The following is a 17,733-nucleotide window of genomic DNA, read 5'->3' on the forward strand; positions in this document are numbered from 1 at the left end:
TGAACTGAGCTCAAAGAGTAATTAACGGGAAATTAAAAATTTTATGCAAATGCAATAAACTAAACTCAGAAAGTAATTAATTAGAAATCGAAAACTGAATGCAACTGTATTAAACTAACGTCGGAGAATAACTAATGGAAAATTAGAAATTGGATGCAAATACTTAAAAAATATTTAACAGTAAATCGGAAACGGTATGCAAAAATGCATCAAACAAACCTCAAATAATAATTAACGATGAATCGGAAACTGGATGCAAATGCATTGAACTAACCTCAAAATATAATTAACAGGAAATCAAAAACCAAATGCAACTGCATTGAACTAACCTCATAGAATAATTGACGAGAAATCAAAAACTACATGCAAATACATTAAAATAACATCAAAGAATAGTTAACGGGAAATCAGAAATCGGATGAAATTGCATCGAACTAATTAAAATCTCAAAGCATAAATAATCATAAATCATAAACTAGATGCAGATGTATTGAACTAACCTTAAAGAGTTATAAATGAAAAATCAAAAGTTGTATGCAAATATAATGAACTAATCTAAAGACTAATTAACAAATATAGAAACATAAAAAAAATGGATGCAAATGCACTAAACTAACCTCAATGAATAATTAACAGAAAATCATAAATTTGATGCAACTGCATTGAACAAACCTCAAAAAATAATTAACGGAAAATCGAAAACTTGCTGCAAATGCATTAAACTAACCTCGAAAAATAATTAATGGAAAATCAGAAATTGGATGCAACTGCATTGAACTAACCTCAAAAAATAATTAACGAAAAATAGAAAATTGGATGTAACTGCATTAAACTAAAATCATATATTAACTAACAGGCCGGGAAATCAGAAATTGGATGCAATATCCTTGATGAATATTTAACGGGAAATCAGAAACTGGATGCAAATGCATTAAAACAACCTTAAAGAATAGTTAACTAGAAATCGAAAACCGGATGTAACTACGTCGAACTACCCTCAAAGCATAAATAACCGGAAATTGATTGGAAACTAGATGCGAACTAACTTCGAAAAGTAATTAACAGGAAATCAGAAACTGGATGCAGATGTATTAAACTAACCTCAAAGAGTAATTAACGGAAAATTAGAACCTTAATGCAAATGCAATTAACTAATCTCAAAGAGTTATTAACGAAACATTGAAAACTAGATGGAACTACACTGAATTAATTTTAATGAATAACTAACGGAAAATCGTAAACTTGGTGCAACTGCACTAAACTAACCTCAAATAATAATTAACGGGAAATCAAAAACTTGATACAACTATATTGAATTAACCTCAAAGAATAATTAATGGAAAATCGGAAACTAGATCCAACTACATACATTGAACTAAATTAGAAACTTGATGCAAATGTATTGAACTAACCTCGAAATATAATTGTATTATATATAGGGAGAATATAATATCTCGACAAGTATAGTTTTGCATTTTAAGTAGTACTTATTATAATTATTTTATTATGATTGAGAATGTCTTGCTATTTAAGTAGCTTCAATATCATCTTCACCACATTGAGCATTCTCACAAAATTTAAATCAAATTTCTATTATTAAACATAACAACCAAAATAAATCGACGGGTTTTACCAAGATTTGGTACTTTCGTTTGATAGAGAGTGGTGCAAAAAATTTAAACAAGTGATTAATATAATTTTCATATCTCATAGCTATGAATAGTTGCTAATATTTTTTAAAATAATTTAATATAACGACACCCGTTCGTAGGACGGGTTCGAAAGCTAATTAGTTATGTATGTGTGTAACCTTTATTGATTTTTGTGGAAGCTCGTCTCAATTATATAAAACTAACTAAAAAGGGCGTTAAGTGAACTACTCTGATTTGACCTCATATTTGCTAGTGTTGTGGCGCAACCGCGCAAGACATATGAGAATAAGGTTGTGTTTGATAGCTCCATTTGTCATGGCAAATGCAAATAAATGGCACTATTCACTTGTTTGGCACTGTTTGATGTGTTTTTTGAGTCATGGCAAATTTTTTTTGGATTTGCCACAAGTTGTCATTTGCCATGATTTTGGTGGCAAAATTTACTCTGGGGGGAGCTGAGTAAATTTTACCACGACAAATTTGTACACAAATTTGCCATGATTTGCAACCAATCAAAAATGAAAAAAAAAAACCCCCGATAACATTTCTCTCTCCCCTTTTCGGTTCAAGTAGCTCTCTCTCCTTCCTCCCTCAATAATCTCTTTTTAATCGATTTGCACGGCTCAGGTATGCTCATCTCTCTCTCCATCTCTCATTCTTTGTTTATTTTTTTTCTTTTCTGTTTATTCTTTGGATCATTAGTTTAACAATTTAATTGGATCTATAATCTCATCTGTTTGGTTTTCTTTGATAATTATTCCATATTTGATTATATTGAAACTTTTTTGAGTAATATAGGTGAGCAGAACAATTAAAAGGAGATGAATGCTTTTGGTGATTGATACTGTTGATTTTCCATTGACTCAAAAAGAAATCAATCTCTTGGAGTGTTGAACGAATTGCTGGGGGTATTGGGTTAAAGGAGTTTAGTTGCAGTTCGTTCAACACTCGAATTTGAAGAAGTTTAGCCTACTGGGGGAACAAGTATCTTGCATTTTTTACCAATCATCTAATAGCTTTGGCAATTCGTGGGAACAAGTATCTTACTTGTGTTCATATATTTTTCTGGTCTAGTAATGGCAGAATCCAATTTGAATCTCTCTCGAGGAAAGGAAGAGAATTCCCCGTTTTTCTTCGGGATGCAAGGTATTGCTTTGTTTCTTTTACATTTGATATTGAGAATTAGCTTCTGTTGTGAGAAGGAATTGGTCCTTGGAACTCATCCCAATCATGAATAGGTGATTATAATATATATTAGAAATGTTTTCAGTTGGAAATGACCAAAACCTCTAAGCCGGGAGAGAATGGTCCCAACTCCCAAGTCTCCCAACCCCATAAGAAATGCTGCAAAGACAATACATGCTTATTTAGTTATACTTCTTCCAGTCTTTAGTATCTTTTGCAATTGCCTAATGGTTCATTGATTCTAATGCCACCCTTGTTTTAAGAAGGATGAACTTGGAAGGGAGATTATAAATATTACATTGCCTACAACACTTGCTTTACTAGCTGACCCAATTGCTTCTCTAATTGATCGACATTCATTGGCCATATAGGTTGGTTATTTTCCTTAGTTTTCTCCAATGAACTATTAGAAACTTTGCATTTTCCTGCTCTACAATCGTCCGCATTACCACTCATGCTATATGCGCTTTAGTGATACAATGTGTTTTACATTTATAACAGGTCTAGTGGAGCTTGCTACTGTTGGAGTTTCCATTGCTCTCTTTAATCAAGCTTAAAAATTACCATATTTCCACTTGTCGGTTATCACTACTTCTTTTCGTTGCGTTGCGAGAAGAAGAAACTATAGTTAGAGTTCTTGATGCATGCGAAAAGTGATAACCTCGAGAAAGGACTTTCTAAAGACAATTGAGACAACAAAAGACTTGATTACGAGAACGGTATGTTAATATCATATATGCTTCTAGTTCAAGAATTAAGACTAGGGTGCATTTATATAATTTCACTTCCCTAGTTACGCTCATCAACTAATTATCGTGGTGCGGTGGCCTCTGTGGTGCCATTGCTCTTTGGGTGGAGTGTGCTAGGTGCTATTCACGGCTCAGCTGTTGTTGTTCTTTGGGTGGAGCGTGTCTTTGGGTGGAGCGTGTGCTTTCGGTGCTCTTGCTAGGTGGAGCGTGTCTTTGGGTGGTGCTTCTTCTTTGGGTGGAGTGTGTGTTGGGTGCTCACTGGCAGGGTGTTCGCGATGGTTGCAACTAGTAGATAAGCAAACTAGTAGATTACCACATAACGGATCTTTAGCTCAAATGGTAGAGCACTTGGGAGATTGCATCTTCATGTATTCCAAGGTGGTGGTGGTTCAAATCCACCAAGATCCTTCATTCATTGGTTTTTTATTATGTAACAATGGTGTTAATGGATAAAACTATATGGTTGAATATGTTTTTAGTACTATTTTGCACAATAGTACATAAAAATTATTTAGTATTGTGTATGTTATCGTTGGTAGATTGTTGAGAAGTTCGCCGAGAGTGATCTTGTTTATAATTTTTTTTTTGGTTTTTCTTATATTTCATTGAGTTTGAAAACAAAAAAAAAATTAAAAGTTGAATACTACTTGCCGTGGGAAAAAACCACATAAATAAAACCATATGAAAATAAAATAAATTTACAAATGAGAGTAGCTATCATTAATAAATCTTAAATATTTTAAAAATACGAAAAAAATGAAATATTTGTCGCGGCAAATTTGGACAATCAAACAGCTGCAAATGGTTGCAAATCAGGGCAAATTATATTTACCACAGTATTATCAAACATTGGTAATTTAAATTTGCCACAAGTTATTTGCAATTGTCACATTACAAATTTACTAGTGGCAAATGGTGACAAAATTTGCATTTGCCACAGCTCCAATCAAACATAGAGTCCGGGATTGGCAGCCTAATGCATTCAAGTTCAAGTTATCTTTCCATAGGGATTTTGTTTTGAATTTATTGTTCTCTCCATCTAACACCATTACTGCCCTACCCCTACCGTTTGTGTGTTAAATAAGTGGTACAAATGTCGAATTATTTTGTAAGGTGTAAAAGGGTCACATTTAACCAACGCCATCCCCCCTGACCCTGTCACAGGATAACATCCTAGTCGAAAACAAACTGTAGAAAAGTAAGAACTGAAATAATGTGTTCTCCATGATACTAACTGAGTATTATAACTTGGGAGTTTATTCTATCATAGTTTTCCAAGCAGCTTATAAATCACAAAAGCTAAAAAAGACGACATAACAAAAAACATAGTATTGATTCAAATTTTTAGTGATCACTATAGTGTCTAAACCAGCAGTATCTCCCTCCATCATGTCCTTCCTCCTTTCCATCACTTCTACTATGAATCCACCACAACATATTCGAAAGTGAATTCCCATCATCATGCCCATTCAAGTTTCTGATTTTCTCCAATGCACCTTCCTTATCATAAACTCCTTGTAGTGCATAAACGAACCCCTTCCATCCTTCTCCAACCCCTTCTCTTCCCAAAGCTGGCAATGTCCAATTCACCAACTCGCTAGCAAACCCAGTGTCCGAGAACAAATTCTCGGTAATTGGCAGCAATGGAAGTAACTGAATTCCAAGCCTACACTCCTTCCACGCAGGAGGAGCAAACCAAAGACCACTATCCCTCTTGGTAGACCATAACACACCAACAACTCTATTCTCTTTACTGAATTCATCCTCGTATATTTCCTCCCCTTCTCTCACATGCCACCATGTTTGTGCCGCTTGAATCTCCAAAGCAGCTAGTGTTGACCCTATCGCTACAAGATGAGTATCACCATAGCTTAATCCCATTAAAGCAGCTGAATAGTAACCATTCACTGCCTCACTAGTACTCTCTTGATTACGTCCATCAGCGAATTCAGTCAGTCCTCCAGCCCACGAATGCAGCTTCCACAAGTCAAAGTTCCTCAACCGTGGATAATGTGAATTTCCCCGCCTACCCAAGTTCATGAAATCTGCCATCATTGAATAAGCTTGAGGCCTATACTTCCTTCCCCACGCCGGGTCAATCTTAGCAAGCACAGCAATACCGTAAAGAAAGTATCCCAGATGGTAATGGTGATCATTATACACCCCGAATCCAAAATCAGCTCCAGAATCCAACGAACCTTGTTTAGTAACTATTCCTCCCCATTTAGGATCATACAAGAAACCATTGCCATTAAAACTCCCATCCAACCAAGGCTCAATAGACTCCTTTAAAAACTTCTTAACAGTTGGAATAACGTCGGGATATGATACCTCCTCTGCAATCAGAGCAAACCTAGCAGCTCTAGCAATCAACTTACCGTAAAAGTACGATGAACTCGTCGCTATGGGAGTTAGACCCTCGACGTCTTTGCAAAGAGCAGAAACAACCTCATCAAAGGATTCTTCTTCTATACCGCCAATCGAATGCCAAGTAACTGAAATGGGATGCATCTTCAATACCCAAGAGTCTCCTACAACTCCTACAAGATCCCCATCCATACTTTTGTACTTAAAATCATTTAAAATAGATACATTCCCATGGTCTTTCGACAAAAGTTGAAGATGAAGAGGATGGGCAAGTAAAAGAAGATCACCCCATCCTTTCTTCTCCCATTTATATTCCAAAGAAAACGGATTGTTAAAAACTGCCTCCCCTTTCACTGGATAACAACAACTAAACCGATCGAGTATTGATTCATAATAGCCATTAGAATCCGGTAAGATTGCAAACCTGAGTACACCTGAAAATTCACTAGTTGTAATGCTAGACATACCAGAAGTGAAACTCAACGGTGAAGATGAATATAATATCCATGTTTGGTTGTTGTTCATTTTAATGGTGTGCTTAGTTTGATTACTGTTTGAAGACACAGAGAGAATGGCATGAATGGTTGATATGTAAATTGGGGTAGGACTAGAAACAGCACATGTTATAAAAGGACTACCTCGTACTAAAAAGAAACGTAGATTTGGTGGGATGTCTAAAGTAACACTAAGATCACTAAATGATGAGACTTTGTGATCGTGGGCCGCCTCATTTTGAGGAGATGAGATGGTGAGGTCAGCAATGAAGATTTGGTAAATGAAAGCAGTTGTGACAAAACGAGATGGGTGGCAAAGAGTAAGTGAAGATTGAGATGATTTGACGATGTAAGGGTGTATGTATTCAGGTTGGTCACCATTTTTGAGAACAAAGTTTTGGAAGAATGAGTTGGTGGGAAGAGGTGACGAGAGAAGATTTGGAGAGAAAAAACGAGATGGGTCTGGGAGTATTGTTGATTGTATGTGTGGGAAGAGAAATGGGGTGGCAGACGATGAAGACATGGTGGGTTGAGGTGGTGGAGATGGAGGGGGAGAGGAAGGAGATAAAGAGTCTTGCTGTGATGGCTTTGAAGGTCTTCGGCGTTTTTTAAAGGCCTTGGAGACTATGGTTTTGACTCTTCGTTTGAGTTTTTTCAACATATTTTTGATGAGGTGGAATGACTTGGTTGGTGCTATTTTTGGTTAGGTGTTTGAGTTGATGAATGTTGGACACTTGGACCTCAATAAGGGGGATGAATTTGTAGAATTTAAGACTTGAGATGCACAATATAAGGAGAGATGTATCAACTATAAACTCATTGAAGAGACATGTAGGAAGAAGATATGTATGAACTAGACATTCTTTGAAGTGTGGGAAGAATGATGTTGGGAAGAAGGTTGGATTGAAAGGAAAGTTGAGAGATGGGATTTTGGTATCTGGGGGCATGAGTATGTGAGCTTGCAAGTTATGTATAGGGAATTTGATTAGTTGAGTGAGGGAGGGGATATGTTAATGGAGTAGGTATGTTTGGTAAGCAAGGGATAGAATTTAATTCTTTTTCAATCAAGGGTTGAGGGATTAGTTATAATTTGAATTGGATTTAGATTTGTAATGGAGATGAATGTTGCCATGTTGAAAGTTGCTACTATGGTTATGCATCTATAAACAGATTTAATAGGCATGTAGGTGGTGGATTCTGGAAGGTACGATAGCTGGAAAAGAAAGAAAAGCATAGTGTGAAGGAAATAATTCTAGTACTGAGTTTTTTGTATGACTTCAGAACTGAACAAGGTAGAGTTCTGTACAACTGTACACAGTACACGTACAAATCAATCATTTCTTCAATTTTTTGCAATACTATACGAAATCAAAGTTTCAATATGTTTTGTTGCAACTTGCAAGAGTTGGCACTCATTGATAATCTAAACTCTTATTCACTTGCAAGAACCACAGTACTCTGGTAAGTCAATGTATTACATAAACTCGACAAGTGATCAAAACATAAAACTCCTGTTTAGTTGCAAGTTGCAACAAACATACATTACCTGCTTCCATAATAATTTAGCCTAAAAAGTACCTGAAAGAGACTATAACAGTTCCACTAATCAACTATCAAGTATCAACTACTGGCATTACTCTTGCAATAGGGGTGGTTGTTATCCTAATTCCTAATCCACTTACTCATTATCCAAGCAAACCTGAACCTTAAGGAAGTAGTTGTAAATGGCATTACAGGAATAGAAGGTTGCTACCAAGCCACCTATAAAAACGAGATAAGAAGCAAAAGGTTAGTTTTTCAAATGGTGCAGTCTAACCCCAGCATAGGAAAAAAGGCCATGAGAAAGTCATATTATATAATCAGATTTATAAGGAACAATAGATTATAAAAAAGTTACACTGAATAAGATAGAGACATGATACAAACTTTGATCCATAGCGCGTTTATCACGCAAATTTTTTAAAAATACGGGTTGTGGATTACCTTACAATCACTCAACATCATATCCTTTCGCTTGGAGGTCTGAGAGGACCTCATTCCTCATTCTAAACCACATCTTCAGAGATTCTTTTTCAAACTTCTTTGATTGCAATTTCTTCTGAAAATTATCAGAATCTTCCCCAGTTTCAATTAGTCCTTTGGGTCCAATGGTAGTGCCAATTGCGCCTCCGCTAGCGATAAATGCATCAGTAGCCTCTGTGTCACCTGGATATGGAAATCTTCGGCGCTCATACAAGTGCGCCATCTCCTTTTCTTCCTAAAATAACAAGGAAGTGTATGTTTAGCCTTTCGACAACTGCATTTCTATATCTAATTTTCAGAACAAACTAACTAATATAGACTCTGGAGTCTGGATTATAACCATTCAAGTTAAGTTCGTAAAAGTTGAGGCCGAGCCGCACCACTGCTGGCACTCCCATGCTACTCTCGTCAAATATGGCTTTTGCATTTGTTTCTTTTTTTGTTCTCCCCAACCATTTTCTGCCCTTCTAAACTTTGCTTCCTAAACATAGGTTTCATTGGAAATATCTGACCAATCTCCCCTCTTATAGTACTAATATGGTATTTCACATCTTCGACAAGTCCAAAAAGATTATGAGTCTTAAATACTCTCCCTATTTCAAAACAAAGCTAAGGGCTTCCACACTGTTTGATTAAAATTTATATGCATGTGTAAACTAAGGTTTCTTGAACTTGACAACAAAAAAATGATTTGCCTATAAAAAAACGAAAGATACCTTGGGTTTGGGCTTAAGCGTCATCCAACCAAGGGGAGATGTCTCATTCCACCACCAAGCCACACCAAAGCATGTGTATGTACATAGTAGAGCTTTTCCTATTTGCTTCCAGAAATAGTGATCTTCCTTTCCCAATCCCACTTTCCTTATAACAAAAACAATGTATCTAACTAGTAAAGAAAAAAAATTGCATAATTTATGTTAAAGCTCTAAGTCCACTTACTTCAGAAACCTTTCTGCATTAAATGACTTCGACATTTAACAAACCTGCAACCAAAACAAAACTTCTGAGTGAGGAATTTCGTCAAACATTTGAGACACGTTTACCAACACAATGTGTAGACTAAACTGGAAGACATCACCAATACTTAAGTGTTTGTAATGAGAAGAAGATGCAATGCAAATAATAAAACCACTTAAAAAATACACAGAATGATAGAGAAGAATTGAATTACCAGAATGCAACAGGGGAAAGCACCAACGAAAATGAGGAATCGGCTTAATTGACGACCCCCTTGCACGATGGACACGACGCCAGCCAGGCTTACGTTTGTGGAATTTCGTGATATCAATTGATTTTTCAGAGTGTCGGCATTTAAACTACTGCAATGTTTTTGGTATTCCTAAAGTTTGATTATGTTGGGCTGTCAATGGGCCAGGCCAGGCCCGAAGCCCGATTGAATCCGAACTTATAAGATAGAATGAATCCGAACTTATAAGATAGGGACTTGTCCGATAAGACTATTGAGCCAGTTATGGACATATCCCGTCCGACCCGATAACGGCCCAGCTCGAAAACTAAGATTATTTTTTTAGTTTTTCAAATAAATACTACTAAATTTGTAACTATTAGTATACATAAAATGTTAAAAGGTTTGATGGATTAGTGTTGTAGTGCCACATATAAAATTTGGGTTCGAGTCTTATTACATTATATTTCAGCTTTATTTAGAGAAATAATAAAAAATATATATATACTATTTCTATATAATTTTATTGGACCTAGGCCAGGCCCGAATCCGATCATGTCCAACGGGACCTAGACTGGGACTTGGACCTTCTAAATGTAAATATAATTTGGACAGGACTTGGACATAGGTGAGTCATGTTCAAGTCCGGCCGGACTTGGACTTTCTAAATGTAAATATAATTTGGATAGGACTTGGACATAGGTGAGTCCTGTTCAAATCCGGCCCGTTGACAGCCCTAATTACGTAACACTTTTCTGTCGACAGATTTCAGGGGCCACAAATAAGGCAAGTTTAGCTGCAAATGTCCACATGCGTCCATGACTATGACTATTGATTATTACGGAAACGCAACGAGGTACATTTCACTTGTAAATTCTTCACAGAGAAGTTTTTTTAGATGCACTTTTGGACCAAAAACTTTATCCTCCTCTCCATGTTTTTTTCTTAAACGAACGCACTTTGCTAGATTCGTTCCCCAATAGTTAGGAGCGAATACGATACTATGTGTATCAGAGCATCTCTAAGAGATTGTATAGCAAGATCCCTCGAAAAATACATAAGATCTCACCAAAGGCACTATTACAACCAGCCGTTTTTGCCACAAAACTAAAGTGCATGTTTGTATGGTCCTATGGAAAGGTGCCACTAGGTTCAGACTTTAAAACAATCCACTCGTTATAGTCGCAGGTGAGTAAGGTTTCAAAAGATATGAGAAGAAAGGTTTCTTCCTCTTCTTCTCATTGTTCGTCCCATTCTTCCGTGAAGAAAACGTATCAAACTGAGTGTTGTTACCAAGCGACTGAATGTGGTATTAGTGTCTGTGCGTTGTGCATATGTTGTCCATTAACCATCTTATGGTGCTGTGTGAAATTTCCTTGCAAAGTTGCGTGGCAAATTGGGAAACGTTTGATGGATTCAAATTGTTGTAGATCGGACAGCATGAGAGTCATTTCTGCATCAACATCATTTTCAGATACAGGTAGTGATGACTACTCGAGAACTAAAGTCGGTCGACGAATTCAGGTACCAGAAAGACAGAAGGCATATCATTAAACTATTTTGTAGTGGCTCCTTTGTTTCTTTTTCAGTTTTTGGGCCAAGCCTTGTATAGTGTCGTCTTTTGAATTTGCATTTGGTAGTGACGAGATGCATTGAAAGGAATTCCGAGTTTCATATACTATTCATGGATTCTTCATTACTTCATACCCTGCGCACATAGAACAATTTTGTCAGCCTTACACTTTCCATTGAGAAAATATTGTTTCCTTCGAATCCTAGTATAGCTACAGCTTATCCCTTAAATTTAATAGATACTTTACAATGTGTAACAAATAAATATAACAATCATCATGTTATTTTTTCTTGGACAAACCTCCTCTGAGAGCACATAAAATTGGTAACAGGCAGGGATTATCAGCAGATAAAAGGGTCGTGCATCAGCATCTACAGAAGGCGACGTCCTAAAAACGTCATGCATCAGCATCTAATCGCTATTAAAATAAACTACATTTGTTGCTGGTGATTTAAATAGCTGTCAAATAAAATGTTACATTTACTCTAACCCAGTTCCCATGAACCAAGTTAATTTACATGTCTAATTAGACTGCAAACCACCGAAGAGTGAAGTGCAAGTCCGCAAGAAAACACTTGACCGACGTGATTACATCTAAAGGAGATTAGACTGACGGGGAATCCTGAGCCATAGCTGAAAAAATGCAGAGCACACGAAATGCTGGTGTTTGAGCCTAATACTTTTGACATGTGCAGAGATAAACACACGCACACACACACACACATATATATATGAAACCACAAAATTACAATACTTCGGGTTCACACCACCAGGATATGATCAATACAACAAGACAATAAACTATTACGTTTGATAAACTGAACCGATTCTTAACGGTCAAATAACACAATACAAAACGATGCAGAATCAACAACTTCAGGTCTTTTAAGTATCCTTATTCTACTTATAAGCCCGTACTAGTTACACCCTGTGCAACTCTAAAACATGGACACACTATTGGCAGGGAGAACCATAAAAGGTCAAATGACTTGGCAATTCAATAAGGAGCATTAAGTGTACACATTGAAGTAGTCTATTTTCCACTTAAACCTAAAAAAGTATTATGCAAAGGAGCATAATCAAGAAATTTAATAGTTTGTCCATAAGATGAAGACGGTAGCCCTCACATGAGAGCTTCCCTCTAATATGCTAATATGATATCCAGCTTCAAACATATAGCTGCAAGATACAAATGCGTACATAGCGAGAAAAAACACAAAACAGAGGACAACTACACACAAGCCAGATCTAAATCCCGAGGTGGTTGAAGTAGCGACACAATTGAAATGCAATATTTTTTTCATTAGATGAATTCACAATCCTTACATGACTACTTATTATCATCTATGCACAAGGAGAGGTAAACAAACACTCCGGACATGTCTGACAGCAGAAAATATAGCACATTGTAGTATTATTAAAACGTGGCACCACAATTTATATCACAGACGGCATTCTCATATATGAGTGCAGATTCACATCTACTACCAACAAAAGATTGCCAACCAGATTTGATGTATATGGGCACAAACAAAAAATAGCATCCAATCAGCAATCATCAGTATGCAATGCTTTAAAACCAATACCACATTCATAACAAATATTTTCACAACTCAAATATTCGTCTTAAGAATCATTTTGGCATTGATTCTTTCAGAAAGAAGTAGTTCTGAAACAATGGTTTTATTTTGCGATTCCCGTTTTAGGTACCACACTTCCAAGTTTCACCTTCTTTCATCATCACTTGTTGCAAGACACTAATGTAGTATCAAAATCAGGTTACGAGCACTACAAGTAGAAAAATATGAACATGTAAATTTCACCAAATCATAATTACACTAAAACAATGGGATTCAAATTCTAATATCTAGAACACTGAAGTCGTTTATTGTTTCAAACAATTCCCCAATAATGTCTACAATATAAAATTCAAAAATCCTACTTGTAGAGTTAACTGATAGACACATGCCTGACTGACAATGAAAATCATCAAATGATAGAATACAGAAAGCATATTTGTAAACAACATTGATAATAAATAATATGAAAGTAAGGGGCCGGCCGGATGCAGAGGTTTATCGACCGATTCATGTATTGCTTTTTTATTCTTCAACTTATTGCAATCCAGGAACAGATCGATAAACCTCTGCGTCCGAACACACATACAACAACACATTTTTTTTCAATATTAGATCTTGAGAATAATCAAACAAACAAGCCCAATCGAAACACAAATTAATGCACCTATCAAAAAAAACAAGAAGAGCAGATAAGCAGATCTGAAATTTCGGAATGGAAATCGAGATTTTGTATTGAGGGCGGGGGTAGTTGGGTTGAGTAGAAGTGCAGAACGAACGAGGAATCTGTGAAAGGATCGTCGTCATTGTCGTACGGTCCTTTTTAAGGCTTTGTAATTATTAGCTGGTGCTCTTGCCTGCCTTTTTTTAGGGTGGTCAACTAATTGCTTTTCTATAAGAGGTTGCAATCAGCTGCCTCTCAAGTCTTGATAGCACTGTTGCGAACCCATTTTTGCTGCAATGTTTGTACGCTGAGTTTGCTTCCAGCCCAATGAGAACATACCAGTATACCACACACAATTGAAACATATCATATTATCTTCGTCAACAATCTCTATATTCACTCCCATCCCAACCCATCTCTTTGTGTGATGATTTTTTTTTCCGATGGAGTGTGATGAGCTTTTAACTCTTCAAGGCCTATTTGTGACATTTGAAGTTTGGAATCAAATTTCTATTATTATTAAAAAACAATTGAATTTTAGTTTAAGTTTAATTTTCAACAACCAAAATTGAATGGTATTTCTCGATCAAAAAAAATTGAATGGTATTTAGATGTTTTTGACTTTTGATTGCGGAGTTCACCATTAATCGAAATGAATTTATGATATTTGGCTACTTCAAAACATTGAGATCAACTATTAATAACCTTATGATACAGTTAATTTTACTTTGTTTTGGAAAACGGTCTTTTATTTATAGGCCATGTGGTTGTTTCTCATTTGTCCAGAAGCAAACTCAGCATCCCAAAAATTCAGCAAAAATGGATTCCACTGTTGCACATTTTTTTTAGTAATAATAATGGACAAAATTTATATGGTCAGGAATTCAGGATTCACTAGATGTGGTACGGTCCTTCTTGTTGCTAGTTGCCACCATAAGATTTATATGTTCGGTGTTCACTTTTTGAATTAACGAAAGATTGGGTGGTTTGCATGATTGCAACAATCTAACATGCTTCGTTTTGGTGGACATTCTGGTGTGCTCAACAAATATATGTCAAATTGTCAATAACTCAATATACACACACTTTGAGCCAGTTGGTTTTCATTTTAGAATATTCTTATCAAATATCTCACCTCTAACCTATATACATAGATGGATATAGGGGGTGCGTGTGGGGACGGTTGTACTCCTTGAGATTAAAAAAGCTTCACTATTACATAACTAATTGTTTAGAAAAATCTTCAAACTATAATGATTCGCATCCACAATTTTTTTAGCAAACTTTCACTACCGCACCCCCAAAATTTTTACAACTATAGTAAGAATATGATCAACAAAAAAAAAATAGTATGAAAAAAAAAAACTAATAAAAAACATTCCAATAAACCAACTTTTTTTTACCTCTCTTTTTGTCCTTACAAAATTATCATTTATATATAATTTATTTTTAGTCCAAAACCATTAAAGATTAACAAATGTGTCTTTGAATGTTTGATGGATTGATGAGACTAAAACAAATAGCCAAAAGCCCAAAGCCGAACCAACCAATTTGTATAGTTCTAATCACCCATAACAAACTCTTATGCTCTTCTTCCTTTCTTTCACTCTCAATCCTTAAACAAACGTTCAGACCTCAACCCAAAAAAAAAAACAAAAAACAAAAAACACAAATTCATAAATGACTTGTGGCGCAGCTTGTTGTACGTTTGTCCTAATTATTTATATAACTCATTATCATTATCAATAAAATTTTCACTTAAAAAAAACAAAAAACAAAACAATGTAATTTAATATTTTCAATGTTAATCTTTTATAAGTCTATATAACATTATATATAATGATATAACATTATAAGTCTATATAATGTTATAATAATGTAATAATGTTATATGTAATGATATAACATTATAAGTTTATATAATGTTATAATGTTATATAGACTTATAACATTATAGGAAGTTAACACTTTGTTGAATAGTTGTAGACATAGTAGTATCAATTAATGGCTTAAGTGCTTAAGTAGTTAACTTTATCAGTCCATATTAAATTCTTAGTAATCAATGCACTATAGTTTTGTGAAGTGAAATAAATACATAATTTTGTTGGTCTTTATTATTTAGACCTTCTGACAAAAAAATAAATAAAATAAAAAATAGTTTTTTTTGTGGGGTGGGGTATGTACATAATCTCGCACCCCCTAACTTAGAATCCTGATTCCATCCCTACCTATATATAGTTCGTAAACTATCTCAAATAGATAGAACTTTCTCAATAATCCTGGTCCTTTAGAACTAAAATAACATTTAACCAAACCTCTCATGATTCAAACAATTTTTTGTTGTAATGATCTCTCCTCTCTGTTCTCAGGCCCCTTGCTCTTTGTCGGGGAAAACTAAGAAAACGAGGGCGACTTCAAGAGTGCACCTGTCACTTGGTTCACTTCTCTAAGGCAATTCGAGAGTACGACGTCGGTCTAATAGCCTGTTAAGGAAGCGTAACATGCATTGCATTTCTATATTCATTATCTCCATCTTTAATTATTATATTGAACACGCAGTGCACGTCCATATGCATTATAGCTTGTGTACTGACCTGGCCGTGTGAATGCAAGACTACTCACGCACCACCAATTCAATGATGGGTGTCAGGAGATAACTTGATAATGGATCGGACGGTGACGAAATTAACAACTGAAGACGTCCGAAGGAGATTCGACATACCGGATTACATTGGGATTCGAAAACCACATATGAGGGGAACGTCGTTAACGGATGCAGTGAGACCGGGTGAAGTTATTGTGAGCTACTATCAACTTCTCTTCGGTCTACGGTTTCCATTAAACGAGCTATTGGTCTACTTGCTATCCATGTGGGAGACTTCACCAGGTCAAATGTACGTTACATTTTATATGATCATCTCTCGGCTGGAAACGATTCGCTTAGCCTGCATAAACTTACATCCGAACCGGGAGTCCATCTACTACCTCTTAGTTCTGGAACCTGTTCCTTCCAGAGGCCGTATTTGCCTTCGGGTGACATCACAGGTGGGGGTTCGAAGCCTTGGATTTCTTCAGTAGCCATAAAGGATGGGACACACCGTGTTACATACTCGATCGGAGGCAACCAAATATGAAGAATTCATCCCATGTACATTTAAAGGTAAACCGACCCTCAAAATGAATTCGAATTAATCATTCAAGTTTGACAACTAACCGAATTTATCATTCGGATCGTGTAGATGAGATTCGATGCCCGGCGGGAATTGACTGAGGAAATGTGGAGTAATCTAAACGTACTATGTAGCCTACCGCCAATGGCGTATGACTTGTCATATCCAGACGAGGTGGTCCGGTGGATACATGATGTAATGCCAACGCCAGTAGGTACCGGGCATGGTGTTGGTGGGGTGCCGAGAGCACCAGGAAGCGCAACCTTTAGCAGTGACCTTCCTCGTGGCGCTCGAATTCCAAATGTGGCAAGGGAGGCAACGCCAGAGATGCATGGAAGGCCTCGCCGGAGACTGGTTACCCGTCACGTATCATATGTGCCACCAATTTACTCATGGGAGCACACCGAAAGTGTGAGTTCTAGGGTTGCATCCAGTGCCCATTTGAACTTGGAGAATAATGCTGGAACTACGCGTGGAAATAATTTTACCACAGGTAAAACTCATACATTGACGAGCAATGCATTTTCGCGGAACATCTTACTTTGCGACTCAGAAATAAAAACTGACTATAATTCGCTTTGCTAGAAGGAGCGATTGCGTCCATCGCGAAGGAGGAATCTTATAGTCAGTAGTTCAGAGGATGAGGAGGAACCAGATGCCCCCAGTAGCTCAGAGGACGACGAGGAACCAAATGCCCCGAGAAAGGATCGAGGGAAGGGTGTGCAGTTGGGAGAAACCCCACCCCATACATTTTCGGCTTTTGGGTCAGCTGCAACTAGTTACAGTGATTCTGGGTTCCGTGTTAGGAGTGGTAGGCCTTCGAGAGTACCCTTAGAGATAGTGCCTATTAGTAGTATGATACCGACCTTTGTAGCAGATAGGTCGCGTGGATCGGATGGGCGTTCGGCGTCTGTAAGACCCCTATTTTATATTTACATTATCTGCGTAACAATATTTAATATTTTTGTATTTGACTGTATTTTTCTGGTCAACGTGCTAGCGTGTGAAATACCAAATAGTAATTTCGAATAATGTTAATAAATGAAACTAGTATTTGAATTTTGAATGTGGGTAATTTATCTTTAATTTTTGGA

The 17,733-nt window shown here is 36.5% G+C and overlaps 2 protein-coding genes and 1 long non-coding RNA gene across 3 annotated transcripts; all 3 read right to left on the reverse strand.

Moving 5' to 3' along the window:
* Window positions 1-4,775: 4,775 nt before the first annotated feature.
* Window positions 4,776-7,240, reverse strand: LOC147521595 (glucan endo-1,3-beta-D-glucosidase-like). The gene has a single exon (XM_086575606.1). It carries the CDS (start codon window positions 7,106-7,108, stop codon window positions 4,931-4,933), a length of 2,178 nt encoding a protein of 725 aa, XP_086431732.1. The 5' UTR covers window positions 7,109-7,240; the 3' UTR covers window positions 4,776-4,930.
* Window positions 7,241-7,859: 619 nt separating this feature from the next.
* On the reverse strand, window positions 7,860-9,755 carry LOC147521596 (uncharacterized). The gene is made up of 5 exons (XM_086575686.1): window positions 9,641-9,755; window positions 9,409-9,452; window positions 9,186-9,330; window positions 8,431-8,704; window positions 7,860-8,208 (listed from the first exon to the last, which is right to left on the reverse strand). The coding sequence occupies exons 2-4, from the start codon at window positions 9,441-9,443 to the stop codon at window positions 8,438-8,440; spliced, it is 447 nt and encodes a 148-aa protein (XP_086431812.1). The 5' UTR covers window positions 9,444-9,452; window positions 9,641-9,755; the 3' UTR covers window positions 7,860-8,208; window positions 8,431-8,437.
* Window positions 9,756-11,044: 1,289 nt separating this feature from the next.
* Window positions 11,045-13,899, reverse strand: LOC147521597 (uncharacterized). The gene is made up of 2 exons (XR_015203691.1): window positions 11,184-13,899; window positions 11,045-11,108 (listed from the first exon to the last, which is right to left on the reverse strand). It is a non-coding gene; the product is annotated as an uncharacterized LOC147521597 (long non-coding RNA).
* Window positions 13,900-17,733: the final 3,834 nt, after the last annotated feature.

Source organism: Coptis chinensis, chromosome 1, assembly GCF_015680905.1.
Source record: "Coptis chinensis isolate HL-2020 chromosome 1, ASM1568090v1, whole genome shotgun sequence".
Taxonomy (NCBI): domain Eukaryota; kingdom Viridiplantae; phylum Streptophyta; class Magnoliopsida; order Ranunculales; family Ranunculaceae; genus Coptis; species Coptis chinensis.